The following is a 22,278-nucleotide window of genomic DNA, read 5'->3' on the forward strand; positions in this document are numbered from 1 at the left end:
GAGACAGTGTAAAGTATCCAAATAGAAACAGTTTCAATAGACATTTTTTTATTTGGAACATTTCCAACTCTAAAGAAATTCCCTGATTTTAACGCAGCATTAACATTAACAGCTCCCAAATTCCATCCCCATCCCCCCTCCAATATGTATAAATACTGAAATAGACAAACTCTTATTTACAGACACAAATAGTTCACAGGTCAGCCCAAAAGTTAAAGGTCGCTGGCCAAAGCAGACAAATATTTTGGAAAAGGAAAGCAGGTATTTAAAGGCCCAGTTTTTGCTGCTCTATACCACACCAATCGCCATCCACATCAATCCACCACAGATTACCATACCACCACTTGGAAGAAGAAATATGTCTCGCATATGTTTCCTCGTGTGGCATGTGATTTTGTTGGACCTCAGTGAATCATATCGCGCTTTGTTCTATAAGTTCAAATCAGTTCTTCACAGTACCCTTCCCCCACCCCACAAGCTGTTACAATGGAAGATTACGTACGGAATGGAATCTATTGAAAACAGTGTCTGCGTGAAACAATTCGCTGTGATGTGCTTAAGAATTGCTTCAGAGTTAGGACCATTATTACACATTATACACTTCTGTGTAAAAAATAAAATTCAAATACATGGTAACTCCTTTTCAATATACATTTGTGTCCCATTGACTTTTATGAAATTGAGTCCAATCACTTGCGAGGCAAAAGCATCGCTATATGACAATGCATATCGGGGCTCTTGTGAACACGGTGGTTACAAGAATGGGACAGATGTTCTGGTAGAGATGCACTATTAATGGAAATGAAAAATCCCAAAGCTGCAGCCTGAGAGTCCTGAATCCTGCTGGCTCTGGCACAGTGGACTCCCAGTAGCTTCCATCTCCAAGAATCTCATCAGAAAAGAAGTGCCATCATGGTCTCTCAGGATTAAAATTTCAAAGAAGAAAGCTGAAGGCTGCCCCATGTCAAAACTGAACCCAGTGGGTGCTCTGGGTCACTTGGGTGGTAGCAGGGCTGAGGAACAAGAAAGTTAGAACTATCAGAAGGCATATCATACAAAATGTATTGTTTTAATTCATTTTAAAATTTATTCTTTTATGCAATGTGGTCGTTGTTGGCAAGGCCCATTCCTTATTGCCTTTGAATGGAGTGGAATACTCGACCCAGGATAGTTAAGAGTCAACCACATTATTCTAGGACTAGGTTTTAAATGACAAGTCATTGCTTTGGTCATGGTCACAATACTTCCAAATCCAGATTTTATTAAATTAATTTTAAACTCCACCAGCTGCCATGCTGGGATTTGTATCCATGTCTCCACAGCACTCGCCTGGGACTCTGGATTACAAATGGAGAGACATTGCATGTTACATCACCATCTCACCTAGCTGCCTTGATTTAGACAAACATGATGACGCAGTTATTACATACAGCGATCCCATGTTTAGCACATTTAATGTATTCACAGAAAACAGCATACCAAATTAAAATAAATTTCCTATAAGAAAATGTGTAAGAAGAATAGACTATATTCATAACCTGTAACTTTTGTGTTAACGAGCTGTATGAATCCAGCTTTTGGACACAGGCATCTGCTGTCTGTACATCAACAGTGGAGTGTGGGAAATAGCAGAGAAGTTACAAGTTCTCAGTCTCTACTTCATTCTTAACAACATGCTACTGACTAATGGCACCAGGCACATAGGCGGTGACGAGTGAACACCAGGCCTGACATCCTGGATCACTACCGGGGTCCAGAATGCTGACATCATAACCAGCTGTTAGCCAACAGGATCCTGAGAAAACACTAAGCATTGAATGGAGTTACTGCTGGGAGAGTTCAGAGTGGCTGCAAGCAAACAGCCCAAGCTGGAAGAGGAAAGATTCCATTCTAATTGGGAGAGGGTTGGCATCAGTTCCTATCCCATCAGAAAAGCTGGGGAATTACTCCCATTCCACAATATGAGACTGGCTATCTGCCCCTCTCTCCCATCAGCACAGCCTATGGTTGAGTTATTTCTCAGTCGAGGAAGATAAAATATCTCATTGCCCCTCTAAGAAAGATGGGAACATAGATGAACAATTCATTCAGTCCTTGAGCCTTTACCACCACGTTAAACAAAATTGAGGTCCTAGCTAGCACCACTATTCGCAAAAGTTTCCTTGGTTGAAAACTCCTCCAAATTGGAAAAAAAACCACAATAATAAATCACTGATTTGTTTTGAACCAGTTTACTTACACTTAAGATAAGTTTAAAATGGATGTAGCACAAACCTGGTTGCTGCTGCAAAGTCTCCCCACAAGTCAGTTGTGGCAGTATGAGAAGCCAAAGCAGGAGATGGTTGTGGGGCATCAAAGCCTCCCAGTAATTCTGTAAATAATGTAAATGAACACAAATACAAATGAAATCAATAGGAATTACCCAAAACAAAATGAATCAATTAATCAATAAAAGCTGAATTCAGAGGTAGTACACACAAGATTAATGAATGTACCCAGCAAGCACATATAATATCGAATCAATCCACAAGACCATGGTAAAAAAGAAACAGATAACAAATTGGATACTTGCAATACAACTGATCTCACTGTCTGAATATAACATGTCAATAATACTATCACATACTGTAATGCATCTGTGGAAGTTTCACTGCTAAGACAGAACTGTGCTTGAACTGGCTTACTCCATTAAAGTCACTGTTCAAGCTATCACTTCGAGGAAGTGGTCTTAATAGGCAAATCCAAGCAACTTATCAACTCAGAAATCAATTATGGCCACTCAGATTATACTGCTAAATTAAAGTAGCTCAACATAAAATATCTATTTCTCCCCTTTCAGCTTCTTATACCCAGAGAGAAATGAGTACCAGTATTAGTCAATGATACATGTTAACAAGATCACAGTGAAGCTTGAATTTTCCTTAAGTACTCTACCTGTAGAAGATGACTGCATAGGCTGTTGCGTCATGCCTTGTGACCCTGGTGGTGGCAGCAGGATTGGCGTTTTAGTCCCTGGTGGTGGTGGGAGTAGGCCTATTCCAGTGCCTGTTAGACGAGGCTTAGTCGATGAGTTCTCCTTTTTCCGTACATTCTGAAAATTAAAATGGGTTGTAAATGGTTTTAACTGAGCTAAAATAACAAATCACAACAACCTGGATTGTGACAAACTCCAATTTTTTTCTGTTCACCTTGTATAAAAAGTTCTGGCTTAAACTGTAGTATTGTTCTGCAGTTCACAAAATCCCTATAGTGCAGAGGGGGACCATTTGGCCCATCAAAACTGCACCAACCCTCTGAAAAGCATTCCACCCCGTAACCCCACATTAACTCTGACTAATCCACCAAGCCTGCACCATCTCCACTAATTATTTTTAACATGCGATCCCTATACTCATCTTTCATAGCCTTCTATTTCTATACCTTTTCTCTTCTTACTTTAAGCCGCTTCGGAACGTCTTTTCTTCTGCCTGACCATTTTGGATACTGCTAAACAGCACTACTACTGCTGCTACTACAGTGCTTTTCTCTCTGAATGACATTTTTCTCTGAAAGAAACTCTCACATCTGTCTCCCAAATCATAGGATGTATCATTGCTAAGCAATAAAGTCAATTTCTTTCCTCTCTTCTACCCTTGCGTTGAACTTCTCACCTTAAAGGTATTAAAAGACCTCATTTAGATGCACATAACAAAATGTCAGAAATCTGCACCACTCTTAGAAATTAAAAATGAAATGAAAATGATATCCTCCTTAACTCTGCTTTCTCTCCACAGATGCTGCAAGACCTGTTGGGCTTCTCCAGCAATTTCTGTTTTTGTTTCTGATTCCCAGCAGTTCTTTGGAGTTATTTTTTTCTATATCCTTCCTTTCTGGGGACACATGATATAGAAATAAATATCAAACTTAAAGTTATACATGGTTTTGTCCACTTTGGAACCCAAGTTTCAGAATAAAAAGAACAGTATGGTAATATAATCACTAAGCTTTATCACAGTGTGAATAAGCTTCTTCTTACATCCAATTTAAATGTATTTCCAGTAGCCGATATCTTTGCCCTTTGTCACATAATCTGGTCTTATTTTAAATAATGGATGCAGGATTATTTAAATATTAAAGTATTCTGTGCCTCACCCCAATATTTAGCTTGATGGTCTGTCCCTCCTTAAATCCTAAGTCCAATTTAGGTCCAGAGTCTGGGTTCTGAGCTTGTTTGGCAAGTTCACTCTGCTGCTTAACCCATCTGCAAAACAAAGAAAATGCAGCCTGATGCTTGAGAATAGATGAAGCTTTGTAAACCACAACTCAGAACGAAAATTATATCTTAATTTAAAATAAGCAAAATCGTAGTCTAAAAGTTTATGTTGCTGCATCTATGATTTGGTTCATACTGACTAATTCCAGGGTGCTCAAATGTCAGTTTTATAAAGACCTGTAATACTCCAAATTGGAGCTTTGATAATGTTGCCAAGTTTCTGTCACTACAAGTTGAAAGAGGAAATATAATCTCGTGAGTCATTAAGATATTTACTCCATGTACTTTTAACAGGTCTTTGCAAATTTTGATTTCATGTTTAATTCTATTCTGAAGTCTTCAATCAAAATGTGTCAGTACTGAAATTTCAAGCAACTTACTTGAAGTGATCCTGCAGACCGACATTAAAATCAAAAGCATCTCCCCTGTCAACAAATCCAATGCCAATGAATGCACGTCGCCCTGAAAAATGTAATGGGTTTTCTCAAGTGATCAAAGTTCACACTTTATATGCCCTCATTCCAGCCAGTTTATAGTAGTCTTATCAATGTAATATTAGCGACAATCTTCAAGTATTACTCACAGAAACTAGAGTCAGCCATTCAATCCCATCAAGCTGATTTCAGCTGATGTGCACTTGAACTTAATTTACCTGGGTTTGCTCCAAATGATGATGTTCTTTTATTATTTCATTTGCCAGATAAAAATGTCTACATACTGACTCTATTTAATTTCTCTAACATTTTAAATATTTTGTTAAGATCACCCTGAACTATATGAACTTGCTAAAACAAATCTTGCTGCATTTGTGAGATCACCAATGCTAAAAAAAAGGAACAAAATGTACACAATCTGACAGCAATTGGTCTTGGTGCCCTTAAGATAGGGGAAGTTAAAAACTGCCCCTGTATAAAGGTCAGTTTGTCATTCGTTGATATGTGAGGCAAAGGAGGGAAATGTGTGCAATGATCTTGTTGACATCCTCTATCCCCTATTATTGAACTCAATGATATGTAGCAACAATTTTTAAAAATTACAACCTCTATTTCAACCTACAACACAGTGTAAAATTGGCATGAATGCATTATTTTCTTTTGTGTGTTTTGAAGGTTGTGGGTTGTGCGCATCGCACTCCAGGTTTTGAGCATGTCATCTTGACTGAGTAGGAATGGAGTGTTGTAGGCACTGCCTTTCAGGTGATATATAATTTGAGGATTTTTTGCCTGCTGAGGGGCATGAAAGTACTGAAAGAGGTGTAGAAAGTTCTGTTGCTGTCCTGGTCGTAGGAACCAAAATAGCTTTCAGCTCTTTGAGCTTGCTTCACTATTCAATGAGATCATGACTAATATGATGCGTATGGTCTCAAACCCACATTCCTGCCTGGCTCACTAACACCTAACTCCTTTATTTATCAAAAATCTATAGAACTCTGTCTCAAAGAAATGCAATGAACCATCATCCAATGCTTTCTGGAAAAGGGAATTTCACATAATAATGATCCCGAGAAAAAAAAAGGCTCTGATCTTCATTTTAAAACTGAGAAGTCTCATTTTTAAACTTTGCACCCCCCTAGCTCTAGTCTTGCTGACAAGAGGTCAACCATCAGACAAACTGATCTTGTTGGTCAAAGGATCGGTCTATGGACACAAAAGTTACCATCTTCATATACAAATAGAAATGCTCCCCTGAGCTGTGCAAGCTTGCAACAATTGGGAAAGAAGGTGGAGGGACAGGTAGTGTTGAAAAAGCAGGGAGGCTGTGGATGCAGAGAAACTGGTGCGAGAGACTAGGACCCAGGGTGCAGCTCAGAGTGAAGGCACAACTCTTTACAACTGAGATGAGGAGCAATTTTTTCAGCCAGAGTGTCATTGCCACAGAAGGTTGTGGAGGTCACGTCATTGATTATCTTTAAGACACTGATAGATAGGTTGAAAGTATTATTTGATTAATAAAGGAATCAAAGGTTACAGGAGAATACTGGAAAATGGGGTTGAGAAATATATCAGCCATGATCAAATGGCAGACCAGACTCGATCGGCCAAATGGTTTGATTTTGCTCTATATCTTATGGTTTTATAGTAACATATAAGGGGAAAACTGGCACAAACTCCCTTTAACAAGTTTCTCTTTAAAATGCAGGTTTTTGAAACTATGTGGCAACTTTATCAGCATAATAAACGAGACAGACAAAGGGGAGGGTTTTTAAATGCCCTGGGATATATTATTACATTAAATGCATTACATAAATGCAAGTTATTATTATTGGAATTGGATGGAACATTGGTGCAAAACCAGGAAAGATTGCAATTTATTTTATGTGAAACATTTAGGCATATTCTAAACTATTCCATAGGCATGTTTATAAATAAAAAAATCATTCTTTCAGGTTTGGTCTCTTTCTCGTTTATCATGGGATTTCCCAGTTGTAGCCGCAGACCTCAGTAAGGGTTATATTATCATAAGGGAACCTAGAAGTGCAAACTAATCTGCATGCAGCTGAAGGTGTTGTGAATCACCTCAAGCAGCCAAAGCCACAGAATCCAGAAAAACCATGCACAAGTTTAGTTACCCTGCAGGCAAAATATTGCAAACTTCCATGTCCTTCAGTGCATTATGGTAATGCTAAAGAGCAATGAGCTTCCGACACTAGACTTTAATAAAATCCCAAGATAGAATTACCATTTCCATCTTCGATGCGAATGACAAAGTATCTGCTTGAATCAACAACGCTCTCCACTGCAATTCCCGGAAACTGGTCCACTGGGGATTGTGCAAACAATTCTCCTGAAGAGAAAAATAACAAGAAGCAAACATACTGGGTTAAATACCATTCCCTTTAGCGTTTCATACCTCTCAAACACACTTAGTTATCAAAAAAACATTCAATACGGAAAAAGTACTTTCCACACATACATTTTGTTGGACCAGCTAGTTATAATAAATGCATTTTGGTGTCAGGAATGTGAGCACAATAATTTCATTTGATAATATTGTGGGATAAGAATTACAAAAGGAAGTATGAAATTCCCTCGCAATGGGTTAAAGTCATGGTGGCAACTAGCAGTATTGAGCTTAGCTTCCCAAATGCTATGTGAACAAGGATGCCCATGTGAGGTGAACAGTGTGTACATTATTTTTTGGAACTTTGGGAGGAATTTTTCAGTAGTAACAAGGTGATACAGAGAGACTGCGCTGAACACAGGCAAACAGAATTTAATCCTGAAAAGTGAGAGTTGATGCATTTTAGGAGGACAAACAAGGCAAGGGACGACATATTGAATGGTAGCACTCAAGGAAATACAGAGTGTCAGAGGGACCTTGGTGTGAATGTCCATAGATCCTTGAAGGCAGAAAGAGTGGAAGATAAGTTGGTTAAGGCAGCATGTGGGATATCACCTTTATTAATCAAGGCATTGAATACAAGAGCAAGGAGATTATGGCAGATCGATATACAACATTAATTAGGCCACAGATGGAGTCTGTGCAGTTCTGGTTGTAACAGTATAGGATGTGATTGAACTAGAGAGATAGCTGAGGGGACTCACTAGGATTTTGTCTGGGCTGTGAAGAGAGACAAGGTAGATTGGTGCTGGTTTCCTTAGAGCAGAGAAAGCCGACAGGATACAATTGAGACATTTTATAAGGGACAGATAGGGAGAAACATTTCCCTTAGTAGAGGGGTCATTAGCCAGAGGGCAACATTTTAAGGCAATGAGGAGATTGAGGCAATTTGAAGATCTTGCTTTTTTGCCTAGAGGGTAGCAAAAACCTGGAAATCACTGCCTAAAAGGATGACAGAGACAGGAAAAATCAAGATTTTTAAGAGGTATTTAAATGAGTTGTTCAAATGTCATAGCATACAAGGGGCCCAAATGCTGGTAAATGGGATTCGAATAGATGGATGCTTGATGACTGGAATGGATACAATTGACCAAAGGGTCTTTTTCCATGCTGTAAAATCTCTATGACTTTCTAAGCATGTTTTCTGAACTGAAAACTGATTATTTCACAAGCATATTGAATATTTGATTTCCAGAAAATACCTGAAACCTTGTCTTCCAATTTGATGTAAGCAATATTTCCTTTTGCTGTTATCCGGAGTCTCCCAGTCCAATCAGGTTGATCCAACTTCCAATCTGCAGCTCTGAGCAGGAAAAGGGAACATCTTTACAATGATGCTTCTTGAAAACAAAAAAATCCTCTGGTCAGACACATCAGTGCTGCTGTGTACTCCAAGAGTCATAGAGATGTACAGCACGGAAACAGACACTTCGGTCCAACTTGTCCACGCTGACCAGATATTCCAACCCAATCTAGTCCCACCGGACAGCACCAGCCCATATCCCTCCAAACCCTTCCTATTCATATACCCATCCAGATGCCTTTTAAATGTACAAGCCTCCACCACTCCCTCTGGCAACTCATTCCATACACGTACCATCCTCTGTGTGAAAAAGTTGCCCCTTAGGTCTCTTTTATATCATTCCCCTCTCACCCTAAACTATGCCCTCTAGTTCTGGACTCCTCCACCCCAGGGAAAAAAAACTGTGTCTATTCATCCTATCCATGCCCCTCATGATTTTATAAACCTTTATAAGGTCACCCCTCAACCTCTGACACTCCAGGGAAAACAGCGCTAGCCTATTTAACCTCTCCCTATAGCTCAAATCCTCCAACTCTGGCAACATCCTTGTAAATCTTTTCTGAACCCTTTCAAGTTTCACATCTTTCCAAGAGGAAGACAACCAGAATTGCAGGCAATATTCCAACAGTGGCCTAACCAATGTCCTGTACAGCCGCAACATGACCCCCCCAACTCCTATACTCAATACTCTGACCAATAAAGGAAAGCATACCAAACAGCTTCCTCACTATCCTATCTACCTGCGACTCCACTTTCAAGGAATTATGAACCTGCACTCCCAGGTTTCTTTGTTCAGCAACATTCCCTAGGACCTTACTATTAAGTGCATAAGTCCTGCCAAGATTTGCTTTCCCAAAATGCAGCACCTCATATTTATCTGAATTAAACTCCATCTGCCACTTCTCAGCCCATTGGCCCCTCCCAAAATGTAATCTAAGATAATCTTCTTTGCTGTCCACTACACCTCCAATTTTGGTGTCATCTGCAAACTATACCTCTTATGCTCACATCCAAATCATTTATATAAAATGATGAAAAATAGTGGACCCGTCACCGATCCTTGTGGCACTCCACTGGTCATAGGCCTCCAGTCTGATATGTAACCCTTCACCACCACCGTCTGTCTTCTCCCTTTAAGCCAGTTCTGTATCCAAATGGCTAGTTCTCCCTATATTCCATGATATCTAAATTTGCTAACCAGTCTCCCATGTGGAATCTTGTCGAATGCCTTACTGAAGTCCATACAGATCATATCTACCGTTCTGCCCTCATCAATCCTCTTTGTTACTTCTTCAAAAAACTCAATCAAGTTTGTGAGGTACGATTTCCCATGCACAAAGCCACGTTGACTATCCCTAATCAGTCCTTGCCTTTCCAAACACACATACATCCTGTCCCTCAGGATTCCCTCCAACAACTTGCCCACCGCCGATGTCAGGCTCACTGGTCTATAGTTCCCAGGCTTGCCCTTACCACCTTTTTTAAACAGTGGCACCACGTTAGCCAACCTCCAGTCTTCCAGCACCTCACCTGTGGCTATCGATGATACAAATTTCTCAGCAAGAGGCCCAGCAATCATTTCCCTAGCTTCCCACAGAGTTCTAGGGTACACCTGATCAGGTCCTGGGAATTTATCCACTTTTATGCATCTCAAGATATCTAGCACTTCCTCCTCTGTAATATAGACATTTTTCAAGATGTCAACATCTATTCCCCTACATTCTTTATCTTCCATGTCCTTCTCTACAGTAAATACTGATGCAAATTACTCATTTAGTATCTCCCCCATTTTCTACAGCTCCACACAAAGGCTGCCTTGCTGATCTTTGAGGGGCCCTTTTCCCTCCCTAGTTATCCTTTTGCTTTTAATGTATTTGTAAAAACCCTTTAGATTCTTCTTAATTGTAATTGCCAAAGCTATGTCCCCTTTTTGCCCTCCTGATTTCTCTCAAGTATACTCCTACTGCCTTTATACTATAAGGATTCATTCGATCTATCCTGTCTATACCTGACATATGCTTCCTTTTTTTCTTAACCAAAATCTCAATTTCTTTAATCATCCAGCATTCCTATACCTACCAGCCTTTCCTTTCATCCGAACATGAATACACTTTCCCTGTATTCTCGTTACCTCATTTCTGAAGGCTTCCCATTTTCCAGCCGTCCCATTACCTGTGAACATCTGCCCCCAATCTGCTTTTGAAAGTTTTTGCCTAATACTATCAAAATTGGCCTTTCTCTAATTTAGAACTTCAACTTTTAGATCTGGTCTATCCTTTTCCATCACTATTTTAAAATAAATAGAATTATGGTTGCTGGCCCCAAAGTGCTCCCCCACTGACACCTCAGTAACCTGCCCTGTCTTATGTCCCAAAAGTAGGTCAAGTTTCGCACCCTCTCTAGTAGAACATCCACATACTGAATCAGAAAATTTTCTATCGTTGGCCCCAATGATATTTGGCAGCAAACATAGTCAGCCCATTAAACTTTGCATTCAAGCACACGTAGATACTTATCTCTTGACATATGAAATATCTTGGAGCAATACAATGTTAATTACTGAGTCATATTTGAATAACAAGCCATCATCTGAGGCCAGTAATTTCAGCACTAGTCAGGGTGAACTTTGGCTGGTGAAGTTTATTTTCCAGTTAGTAATAAAATAGATACAATAACATTCTCCCACTATATCACTTTGGCCAAGATATAATTTTGTTCATGGAAATACAGCTAGATAGACCTATATCTGAAAATAACAGAACCTCTATATTATAAAGAATATAGATGATTACCAGCAAAAATGTAGTTTTCATTACAATATTTTGTTTAAACTTAAGTTCGAATACTGGATAATCAACACTCAGAGCAAAGCATAGGAAAATTTGGAATTTCCAATGTTACCATACTCTCGAATCACATACTTATGATAAGGTCAGCTCAACTTTCCTCGAGATTTTCCTTGCTTCTTTGTTGGACATCGTTCACAAGCCTTGACAAACCTCTACAATCTCAGGGAACAGGTCATTATTCAGATATAACTCCAAACAGCATTGGCAGTTTATTCCAATGCTTGAAACAATAAGCCAATTTTTTGCGATGTCATGCTCTAATTTCATTGTCATTAACAATTCACTGCCATTAACAATCAGACATCCTTCCCTGTTTTAACTCTTCTTTAGCCCAGGGATGTCACATTGCTGTCTTAGCTCTGATCCAATCAGATTGAGGCATGTGACTAGCATTTGGTTTAAATTCTTCTGAAATGTTGAATTTGAAAAATTCCCAATTTCCTCCTCAGCTATGGCTGCCTCTCTGAACAATACAGTTCGGGTGAATTACTTGGAACGTGTGGGTTTGTGTACTTCAGTTACTGAAAACAAGGATGGAAATATGAGAAGGTTAGGCAGTATGCCAAGTCGATTAATTTTCAGGAGCATGAACTGTCTAACAATTCAATTGTTTATGATACTGCTATCTGTACTCAGTTTCATATTCTGTACGCAAAATCGTGAAAGGTGAAAAAAAATTTAAAACCCCAATACAATCACCTGCAGAGACAAACAGGATATAATGAAACATGACTGAAGAACATCCTAACAGCTGCTTTATGTTTCTCTTCCTCATTCCACCATTAAGAATACAGAAAGTCCACTTTCAAAATGGTCACAGATCCGAAAAATACCAGAAAGGAGCAAACAGCCTTGGGTGAATTCACAATTCTCAAAGAAAATGCATGAAGTTATTTTGCAAAAAGGTGAAATTCTACTGCTTATCTTGTTGTTCAAGTTTCAGCTTTGGCCATGTAAGTAACACACTCATTCCGGAGTCAGAAAGTTGGGGGTTCAAGTCCCATTCCAGAGTTGCAGTCAAGGAGAAGTCTATACTATGGTACCATTTTGTCACTTTAATCCCGCTCGAGTTCATCATCAAAATTCTAAGGAAGCTCACTGATGTCTTCTGGGTCAAGGGGAGCATTTGATTTCTGCTGGGGCTCTTGTTTCTCGTAGCAGATAATTCAAATGCTGGTGCTTCCACATCCAGATTGTAACTCTGCTTTCAGACCGTGAAGAAACACCTCAAAGTGAAAAAGCCTTTCAATAATATGGGCCAGAAATAATCATTTTTGGTTAGATACATGAACAGAGCTATGGTTAGTAGTCCGTATAATCCAAGTTGCATGACGTACACACAGACCGATGATTTTCCTATCTTTTACCAAATTCTATCGGAGACTGGAACAAAATTACCTCCAGCTGGAGCTTTCCTCTGTCCAGGATTAAGGCTGGATTAGCAGCACAGCCACTTGTGTGTAACCGGCTTGGGCAACACACAAGTATAAGCAGGGAGCCCAAGTGCAAGATAACCAGTGTTGGGAGAGCTGGTAGTGGACTGAAATGACATTTATGTCAACAAAGCAGCAATCGACATCCAGGTGTTGAACCAGAATAGTGCCAAAGTCTCAAATGTTGAAAGTCAGTCCATCTTGATTCCATTAGATGCGTGATTCAGTATAGAGAGATCCTGCATGAGCCTCAAACCTTCCTCAGGCACCACTCCTTTCATCTTGACTAAGGTCACTGAAACAATTACATGCTATTCCACAGGTCATTGTTCCATAGCCTGCTCCTGCACACTCTCCACTCCCTCACCTTCATCCTGGCATGTTTCCAACAGAGACTGCTTTACAGGACTTTTCATAAAGTGTAGTGCATTAAATGGAGTAGAATGCAATCATTTGTTTAAAATATTTTAAGGTTTCCAGGTACTTATCTGACTTTTGAAGTCTGGAAGAACCCCCGTGTATAATCCAGTTTGATGCCCTGCAGCCCTTGGGATTGTTTCTTATCCTTTCATTATACCTCAATCCCAATCTGTCTAACCTTGGTTGTCCTGTAGAATGGATGAGTAAAAGAAAACACTCCAAAATCTTAAAAATCTGGATTGATATTCCAATGTGGCACCAACGGATGTTGCACTATTGAAGGTACTTTTATTTGTATGGTTGCACCGCGAAAATATTCCATTAGCAGTGAAATTTTATGGGAAGTTTGGAGGACAGTAAGGCATTATACAAGTGCAAGTCTTCCTTTTAATTTCTGCGACTAATCTAAAACCCATGCCTTGCAAAAAATAGCCCCCTCCACCTGTACACAAACTTTGTCATATCTCTCAGAAATGTCAAGTTGGTTCAATGCATTGAAATGTTATGCTCTCTAATAATTTTTTAAAAATCCTCCCCTTTCGCCATAAGGCACTGATCCTTTGAAGATGATCTGCAGGAGGTTGCTCAATTGCTCATCCTTCACGCAAATACTTGGACAAGTTATTTGACTGGAATGAATTAAAGCCAAGCCTAATCCTGATGTCCAGAGAAAGGCACAATTGAGCTAGGAAGAATATATGGCTACCAGCAGCAGTAAATTTTGGCTGACCCCCCCCATTTTAACATCCCAACTGTAATACACCTACCTCCCTCATTGAGTACTAGCAGCTAACAGAGTTGAGAGTCTCCTAAAATCTAGGTCAACATTTACAAGACCACCACTGATCGCCACTCTCGTATGCTTTGGAGTCTAGGACAGCTCACACCAGGCATTTCAAAGCTCAAATAGTACCGTGGTATGATTTATTTGCGAAGTTCTCCAAATACAATTTCAAGAATGGCACTTTAACAGCAGATAACAAGCCCAATATGGAGAGACTAATCAATTAAAATCAGCTCAATTGGCAGGACATCTTGCTTATATGCCTGACAGCAGACTGCTGAAGCAACTGCTAATCTCAGAATCCAGGCATGGCAACACACCTCTAAATAGATAAGGAAAATTTTTTAGGGATGCCCTCTAAAAGATTAGCAAAGATGTTGCCAGAGTTGGAGGATTTGAGCTATAGGGAGAGGCTGAATAGGCTGGGGTTATTTTCCCTTGAGCATCGGAGGCTGAAGAGCAATCTTGGAGAGGTTTATAAAATCATGAGGGGCATGGATAGGATAAATAGACAAGACATTTTCCCTGGGATGGGAAGTCCATACCTAGAGGGCACAGGTTTAGGGTGATAGGGGAAAGATATAAAAGGGACCTAAGGACGACATGATGGCTCAGAGGTTAGCACTACTGCCTCACTGAGCCAGGGGCCTGAGTTCAATTCCTGTCTTGGGTGGCTGTCTGTGTGGAGTTTGCAGATTCTCCCTGTGTCTGCAAGGGTTTCCTCCAGGTACTCCAGTTTCCTCCCACAATCCAAAGATGTACTGGTCAGGTGAATTGGCTATGCGTTAGCTCATAGTGTTAGGTGCATTAATTAAGGGAATGGGTCTGGTTGGGTTACTCTTTGGAGGGTCAATGTCGACTTGTTGGCCTGAAGGCCCTATTTTCATACTATAGAGAATCTAATCTAATCAAACTTTATCACACAGAGGGTGGTGTGTGTATGGAATGAGAGGAAGTGGAGGAGGCTGGTACAATTACAACATTTAAAAGGCATCTGGATGAATGTATGAATAGGAAGGGTTTAGAGGGATATGGGCCAAGTACTGGCAAGTGGGACTAGATTAGTTTAGGTTATCCGGTCAGTATGCACAAGTTGAACTAAAGGGTCTGTTTCTGTGCTGTACATCTCTGACTCTAAACATTCGTGAAGGGGTCAAACATTCCTATTGACTCATGGGAATGTCTGGCTTCTAACGGACTAAAATTCAGAAAGCATCAAACATATTGCGAGACTTTTTTTGGGAGTGAGCTGATGTGAAGTTAAGCCTCGAAAACAGCACAAACAAGAAAAACGTTCAAGCACCTCAGCAACTCAAACATCCTAGCATGACCAGCCCTGCATGTGGCAGAATCTGAAAACCGAGCTGGATTTTCCTGCCATCTCAGACTATCAAACCTGGGCGGAAGCAAGTCAAGTTTGATCCTGGGGGACAGCCTAAAATAGAGAGAAATGAGGAGAGCTGGTAATTTCTGTGGTCAGTATGGCTCACTTCAACATTGACCAGTGAATGAAGCAACTGGACCAGTAGAAAAACTGTCAAGAAATGCCAAAAAAAATTTATTTATTCCTGACATTTAAGCCATGACCAATTTTAAGGGCAGAACAGATTTTTGGACTGAATGACATATTCCTGTTTCTGTATCTGGAATAATATAAACAGTTGAGTCACAAAGCTATTGATGTAGACTATACTGAATTATCTGCAATAATATCTTTTCACTGATTTTCCTTTCATTGAGATTTTTATGGATTATTTTGCTCAGCTCTCAAGATAAAACAAAACCTTGCACGCTTTACTTTTCATTAGGTGTTTCCTTCCTCCATTTGTTCTAACTCTTCCTCTACACCACAGTCTCTCTAATCATGCAAAACGCAGCTAACATGCATCTTCAGCATGGTATAAACTGATTTAGTCCTTCTTGGTAAAGCCGTGTCAGCAAATAATCACACACTTTATTTGGTACCCTCCAATCACATTATATTCAGCAAATAAATTTGCCGAGTCAACATCCTTTAAGAAAACAAAATGCCAAATAGCATGTACCCTATCATGCAGTAAGCAAAGACAACCGCACCACGATGACGAGAATCAAGTATCCTGACTGGCAATACAGCCATCTCAATTAATCCCAACATCTCTGAATGAGAATGGAGAGAGAGGATAAATAGTATCTGCCAATTTTCACACTTGATTATCCATTGACCCTGATATTGGACAGGCACAGCAACTGCATTTCCATTATACCTTTTATGTAGAAAATCATATCAAACCACCTCACAAAGGCACAAATGGATGCATATATAGCCAAAGGAGATACACCAAGGAATGGCACAAAGATTTGGCACCAAGACAAGAGTAACAACAAAAGAAATTTTACATAAGCACAAGCAGACATTTTGTTTACTGATAAAAGGGTGTTAGCCAAGCACAATGCCAAAGTTATGACCAGTCCAGTTAAATGGGAACTGTGGGGTGGGAGAAGCCTAGAATATGTGGCAACAACACAACACTTGTGGCTGCTACTTGTAACTACTGCTGCCAGGAGATCTGCTGCTATGGTACATCACACTCAACTGTCCAGCACCATTCTAACATTTGAGTGAATGATATTAAAGATTACTCAAAATGAAGCTGGATAAGCAGAGAAGCACTGAAAAAGTCATAGAATCTCCAAGTGTAAAATTCCTATAGGCCACTCAGTCCACACCAACCCTCCAAAGAGCATCCAAACCAGACCCACCCCTACCCTATCCTGGCATTCACCATGACTAACTAACATAGCCCACACATCCCTGGACACTGGCCAATTTAGCATGGCCAATCCACCTAAACAAGGAGATTGCAAGATAAATATAACTCGTTGATTTTAATTTACATTAGAAACCAATTCCAAGTCTTTGGATGATGCTGTTCAAGGGAAGCGTATAAATAGAACCAAGGATAGATCCTTTGGGGTCTCCTGAGGTAACAGTATAGTTACAGAAAACATTGCTGGATGGTCTGCAGCTACTATTTAATATGCCACGAATATCCCAGAGATAAGGCAGTTAAATGGGATTGTGCAGACAGTACCCACCTCCACAGTCAACCATCCTGTTCACTCTCAAAATATCAGTATCTGGTTCAGGTTATTGGGGACTGTTGACTAGTTAGTAATTTCTCGACCAGATGGTAACTCAAAATAGGGTGAAATACTAAAGCTCTACCACCTTAATGCAGTCAAGGCATACCACATTACAGAGACAATGAATCAGCAAAGAAATATGCACTGGGATTGACGCAGCTAGTGCATCAATTTGAAGGATAAAAAGCTGAAACAGAGCAAAACACGAGCAACAATACATGTTCCGCAGCAAAAACAATGGCACTGACACTGGCTATCTCAGTATGTTTCCAGAAACATATGCTCTGTGACTTCACACAGAGGGATCAGCAGTGTGATGTTAACCAGCTGGTGCAGCAAACAGTCTGTGGATTTTGCTGGCGACTATCACTTTTGATTCGTACATAATTAATGGGACTCAGCACAGCAGAACTATTAGAAGTAAATATTTATCCATTATATATAAATCTTGATATAATTATATAATTTTTGCTCATATCATTTTTGTGAACTAGCAACATTCCCTAATTAGAGTCAGTCTTGAGGAAGGTCACTGGAGTCAAAACATTAACTCTGATTTCTCTTCACAGATGTTGCCAGATCTGCTAAGCTTTTCCAGCAACTTCTGTTTTTGTTAGCAGAGTGCCCAACTGGAAAAGTATTGTAAAGCCAGCAATGGAAATGGGGAAATAGCAACATGGAGAGAGAGAGATGGGTAGGCAGCAGCATTGATAGATAGATTAAATGCAAGAAATGGCGCAGCCCTGTCACAATGACAATACAGAAGAGAAATTCCTGGTTTGTAGTTGCTGAATATATTGTTCCCCAAATATATTCTCAATCAAAATAAAAAAAAACAAAAATGTATGTGGTGACTGACAATCAATTCCAGCATGGTAAGAATTCTATTTCCCTATATCATGAATGTGGATGAATAGCGTAATTTTGCCTGTTCAGATGATACTCACAAAGCATTTCACACATGCAATTAAACAGAGTGCAATACAGTAAATATTTTCAGTTACACAAAGCTTTAAAAAAAACTCCCAGAATCTGGCTGGGCTTTCCAAAGCCTAAAGTCTAAGACTCTTACAGTGACTTCCTAAAATGTAATCACTTTCAGGCTGTTTTTCAGAACCCATGCTGTTAAATTACTCCATAACGGATCTATTGTGATAAACATATATTGTACTGCACAGAAAGCAGGAAGTTTGCCATGCTATTGTGCTGCAATTCCAAAGACAGAATCCTCATTTCATTGGAAACTTTATCTACTGAGCTCTGGAGGATTTGGTTCCTTAATAGCAGCTCTGTTGCAACAAAGTCAAATAACATATTAGCATAAAAATAAGATTTCTTTCTCAACAGGTTTCTGAACCATGACTATTTCAAGACATGCCTGGTCACACTCCCATTTCTCAACCTCTATAAAGTGAAGCATTCCCAATATTGTTTTCCAGTATCCTAATTTGCAGTAAGTCTCTTTGCCTCATTGACCTACATAGGGTCCGAGTAAAGCAACACACAGAATTTAACAATTTCACTCACTTTCAAATCCTTGCCACTCTGATTCCAGCCTTTCACCCGACCAGAGTATCCACATACCTCCAATTTTTGCCTTTTGTGCATCTTTGTTGAATCACACCACTAACTTCAGGTGTGCCTTCAGTTACCAGACCCCTAATCTCTGGAATACTTCCTTAAATCTCTTCAATTCCACTGTTTCTTCACAAACATTCTCCCTAGTCCATGTTTTTGGTTGCCTGTCCTAATATCCCATTATAGGTAATGTGTTAAACTTGATTTGACAGCATTCCTGTGAAGCACCATAGGATGTTTTAATGTGTTCATATGTTTTATAAATACAAGTCACAGCTGTTAACATATGTAGTGTCATTCCAAACCTCTGCTCTTGTATGTATTACAAACAGTTTCTTGTTACACATCCTAGATTTTGCACGATTATTTAACAGTTAGCTATGCTTTCTGAATATGCCGCCAGTGAGACCTTGCACAAAGTTCAAAATCAGATTCTGTAGTATCAGCACCTTGTCTGACAGCATGAAACACTTCCCTCAAACACGACACTCAATAAAAAAGATCAAGGTCAGTTTCTGAGTTCACTGTGTATTTAAACAGGAAACAGTGTGTTCTATGATCATTCTTTAGAGCACAAACTCTTCCAGGTTTTATACATTCTGCATTGGCCTACTAACCTAGCAAGGGCCACCTTCATCTACTGCTCTTCATATGATCCCTTCAAAACCTCTTCTAAAACAATCTGAGCCACCGCCCTTTGCAGCACTTTTGATTCAACTTTGCACCATACCTGTTTCCAATGCCCTTGGGAGGCTTTTTCAAAAAAAAAATCACATTTTAAAAAATATGGGTCAGCGTCACTTCCAACAGAGAAGGAGGCCATTCATCTTATTAAGTCCATAATTTTGCTGAAAATGTTGGAGTTAAACAACTGAAGACTATTGCTCGTAACTGGAGGTGATTCCTTGCCAAATACTTGAGCCTAGGGTCAATTCTGTTCTAAACACTTTCATTCATTTAATTTTCTTTTTAAATAGTTTAATATAAAGTGCAGAGATATAATAATTTCATCCAACTTATTAGTACAGGTAAAATAGGTCAGTCCTTTTGGACACAATTGGGAACATGCAACTACTGTGTATACAAGCTGATCATAAATGTATGGACTTATCTATACATATTCCCACTGCCATATTTTCAATCATGTGGACATACTGTAACTGCCCTATGGACAATTCTGCCACCTCTGCTTTGACCTTCAATTTGACATGAACTTATTTAATTTCAGTTACATGATAAGAACATCACAAATAGTTCAAATTTCTGCAAAGCCACTTTGAATAAAGTCCCACACTTGAACCTTGAATGAGCACACAGGCTTGAAGCAGCTAGCTGTCCAGATCATTATTCGAGATATAATGGTTTCACCCAAATGACTTGGGATTGGATTCCATATGAAATGATACTAGATCATATGTTGGTTTATTCTGAAGATACTTATTCTTTGCCTAGATATCATTCTGAATTTGCTAATATTAGCGATCAATAGATTACTTCTAACTAGTGTCCAGAACCTTAATGGTGACCTTATGGCAATGGGGAAAAAACAAGATATTAATATTTTTGATTTGCACGGCTTATTCAGTGACGTGTATAGTATTGTGGATACTTTCTCAAAAGGAAGATATGTATCAAATAGCGGTAATGATGAGGCAGAACAATGGCAGAGAGAGAAAGAAAAGGAAATGCTGTACCCTGGATCCCACTACCTTGGAGGCGGGGGCGGGGGGAATCAGTTCTGTGTCCAAATATGTGTGGGTCGGGATTCGGCCTGTCATGTGAACACCCACAGCAGAACCCTCGACCCTAAGCAGACACCATCCGGAAACCGAGAACTAGCCGGGTATGGAGTGTTCAGCTACAGAATTAACAACATTGTTCAATAACCATTCAACACATAATTAAGGCATCTAAGTTCAGAGTGACTATATATATTTCACTGTTAATGTTTTAAATTGCAGGACAGATCAGGTCTTTTCATCCCCTTTGGGACTGTATACACTTCACTCCCACGGGGATTATGCAACTGTCATCCACGACTTTTCGCCCGTTTCTCATCAGTTGATGATCCACTTTTCCTTTATTTCCCGATCTTGAAGTTAGTCTGCTCTCTCTCTCTCTCCCTCAGTGAAACTCTTTACTCGTGCACACTTCCTTCAGAGGAAACGGGAACTTCCACTATCGCTCCGATCATGACTTATCACAAAAACAAGATGCCACTCCGTTCCTCCCGAAGGCTCCGCGAACATTACCTGTAGCCCCGGTTCGTTGCCCTCGGCGGGATCCTGTAAACGTGCACCTCCGGCTTCACACAGAGCACCGACTCGTAATCACTCTCCGCCATCTTGCTTGCCCGCCGCACCGCCGACTACAGGAGGACCCAATGCCGACGCACCCAACAATCGCGGGGCATCATGGGATAGTGGTGGAGCCGGCTCAGGCGCCCACGGCATCACGGGATAGTGGAGGAGGAGCCGCCGGCACCCATGGCATCACGGGATACTGGAGGATGTCCTGCTACCTTTTGTCCTTCTGGCATTATGGAGGGCGTTGTCTGCAGTCGCAGGGACTGCATTGATTCTCTCACATAATGTCTTTGTCGCCATCAGGTGTCAAGACTAGAAATTCCCAACCGGACTCCGCGGAAGTTTCATAAACTCCCCACCCTCCAAAAATAGAAGGTAACTCTTGTGCGTGTTTCTGAGATGGTGAAAGTGCAGAGATGATCGGGTTATGTAATGGATTCTTGCTTCACACAAAGCCGTAATAGAGGATAATTCAGCTGTAGCAAGATATTTCACACATAAAAGATTATAGACACGTTTTTAATTTGACCATTAGCTTAAAAACAAATTACCCGTATAGCAATAAGGATTTCCTCCAAGTTCAACCATAGGATTCGAGGGGAAGGAGGTCGATTTTTATAAACTTTATTAAAGAGACTGTAGTCATTTTTTAAAAAATGCAACTACTTTGAATTTCTTTTAATTTAAAGAGGAAACGTAATTCAGTTCTGCCCAATAACTGAAGCCCTCCGAAATATGTACTATACATGTTAGTGTTGATGTTATATCCATTTAAAGTCTCATACAAAGGATAACACCTTTGACAGTACATCACACCACAGTACAACACTGGGGTGACAGGATCATATTTTGTGAAGGCCTAAAATGGATCTCACTGACACCACCACAGGCAGGCAACGTTTGGAACAAAATAGGTGTAGTCTCATTTTACTTAGAGGCAGAAAATTGCTATACCTATAGCAGCAGCACTGACACTTAATGCCTGAACCTAAAATGTGAGCAGTTACTTTGAGAGGAGAATGATGATCATTCCACTTGAGGGAACCAAATGTATTTATTACCTGTAAGTTTATTTTTTTTAAATATGCAATTACTCTGCATTCCTCCAATTCTAGTCTCTCATCCAAAGAAATGGGAGCAGGAACTCCACTTTCCTACCAAGCTCCCTCAATCAAAAAACTGTCCAGCTCAGCCTTTGAATGTATTGAATAACGCAGACTTATTCGTTCACAGAATTTGCTGGGTGGGAGGGAGTGTATGAAATCCAAACATTGACAACCTTCTAATATGTTTTCCCAATTTCTTCCATTAGGGGTGCTGCCCCATCTTTTGAATTTCACCCCTCTGCCAGTCTTTTGACCACATTTTAAATTTGCCATTCAGATA

General features: G+C 39.9%; 1 protein-coding gene across 1 annotated transcript; it reads right to left on the reverse strand.

Moving 5' to 3' along the window:
- Nucleotides 1-31: 31 nt before the first annotated feature.
- On the reverse strand, nt 32-21,035 carry LOC132833670 (adaptin ear-binding coat-associated protein 2-like). The gene is made up of 8 exons (XM_060852131.1): nt 20,839-21,035; nt 8,296-8,396; nt 6,932-7,036; nt 4,633-4,714; nt 4,132-4,240; nt 2,935-3,091; nt 2,275-2,371; nt 32-1,013 (listed from the first exon to the last, which is right to left on the reverse strand). Exons 1-8 carry the CDS (start codon nt 20,928-20,930, stop codon nt 965-967), a joined length of 792 nt encoding a protein of 263 aa, XP_060708114.1. The 5' UTR covers nt 20,931-21,035; the 3' UTR covers nt 32-964.
- Between the last annotated feature and the right edge of the window lie 1,243 nt (nt 21,036-22,278).

The sequence above is a fragment of the Hemiscyllium ocellatum genome, chromosome 37, assembly GCF_020745735.1.
Source record: "Hemiscyllium ocellatum isolate sHemOce1 chromosome 37, sHemOce1.pat.X.cur, whole genome shotgun sequence".
NCBI classification, from domain to species: Eukaryota; Metazoa; Chordata; class Chondrichthyes; order Orectolobiformes; family Hemiscylliidae; genus Hemiscyllium; species Hemiscyllium ocellatum.

Bases quoted from the DNA above. Each gene is read 5' to 3' on its own strand.
- LOC132833670 (XM_060852131.1), bottom strand. From the start codon at position 20,930: ATGGCGGAGAGTGATTACGAGTCGGTGCTCTGTGTGAAGCCGGAGGTG. The intron at 7,037-8,295 runs GTATTTTCTGGA...TTTTCTCTTCAG, and splicing joins ATTGGAAGACAAGGTTTCAG to GAGAATTGTTTGCACAATCC. The intron at 3,092-4,131 runs GTGAGGCACAGA...TTTAATTTTCAG, and splicing joins CCATCAAGCTAAATATTGGG to AATGTACGGAAAAAGGAGAA.